We start from the raw sequence: 802 nt of genomic DNA on the forward strand, positions 1-802 counted from the left end.
TGATTTCGCTAGGAGAATCATCAGGAGCTTGAGACCCGAGCCAAAAAGGCTCGGGTGATTCAAGATCTACTGGCATTTGACTGTACAGAAGGTGTCTATAACCCGACATGGCTGTAAAAATGCTCTGTGTTACTCAAGTAGTTACACGGAGCCTTAAGTAATACATGTTCCAATTTATTATACAGTAAAAGCCTATCAAATCTGAGCAGTTAGGAAGATAGGAAGCAAACTAAAAACAATTTAACCAAACACCATTCAAAATCAGTAGCAAAAATCAGTAGCAAAATTAAATCCTATGTACTATAACAGCTATTTAACCAAACACCATTCAATTAATCTACAGCAATTTAAACGTAGAACATTTAAAACCAATCAAATCACACGGGTTGGGAAGATATAAAGCAAATCAATATCATTTATTAATACAGTCCTAGTTTTTTATCTACATACAAAAACCATTCAATTAATCTACAATACCATTTGAATTTTTTTTTTCGGAATATACATTGTCAAGTGATAGAAAAGAAAAGCAGAGTACCTTTACTTTTTTGGCCATTGGACAGGTGATAGAACACTCCCCCATTGAAGCCTTTGAAGCTACTCCTGCAAACAAGTAACATTAGGCAGTCAAATGTTTTAATACAAACGCATAAACTGAAAATGAAATTCAAATAAGTCGAGAACTTACCATGTAGAACCAAGATTACCAAACCTATGACCACTAGCAGGCACACCATTAGCTTAACTCGTGTGGTATCCATTCATGCGTCGTACACAGTCTTCTCTAGCAGCAGCAGCTTCT

At 35.8% G+C, this 802-nt stretch overlaps 1 protein-coding gene across 1 annotated transcript in view; it reads right to left on the reverse strand.

Moving 5' to 3' along the window:
* The window catches only part of LOC106309107 (glutathione S-transferase T3-like), a 1,120-nt gene extending 1,011 nt beyond the window's left edge, over positions 1 to 109 (reverse strand). Inside the window, exon 1 of the mRNA XM_013746176.1 lies at positions 71 to 109. Coding sequence (XP_013601630.1) covers positions 71 to 109 — 39 coding nt within the window. The remainder of the gene's footprint in view (positions 1 to 70) is intronic.
* Positions 110 to 802: the final 693 nt, after the last annotated feature.

This window comes from Brassica oleracea, chromosome C8 (genome assembly GCF_000695525.1).
Source record: "Brassica oleracea var. oleracea cultivar TO1000 chromosome C8, BOL, whole genome shotgun sequence".
In the NCBI taxonomy this organism is placed as follows: domain Eukaryota; kingdom Viridiplantae; phylum Streptophyta; class Magnoliopsida; order Brassicales; family Brassicaceae; genus Brassica; species Brassica oleracea.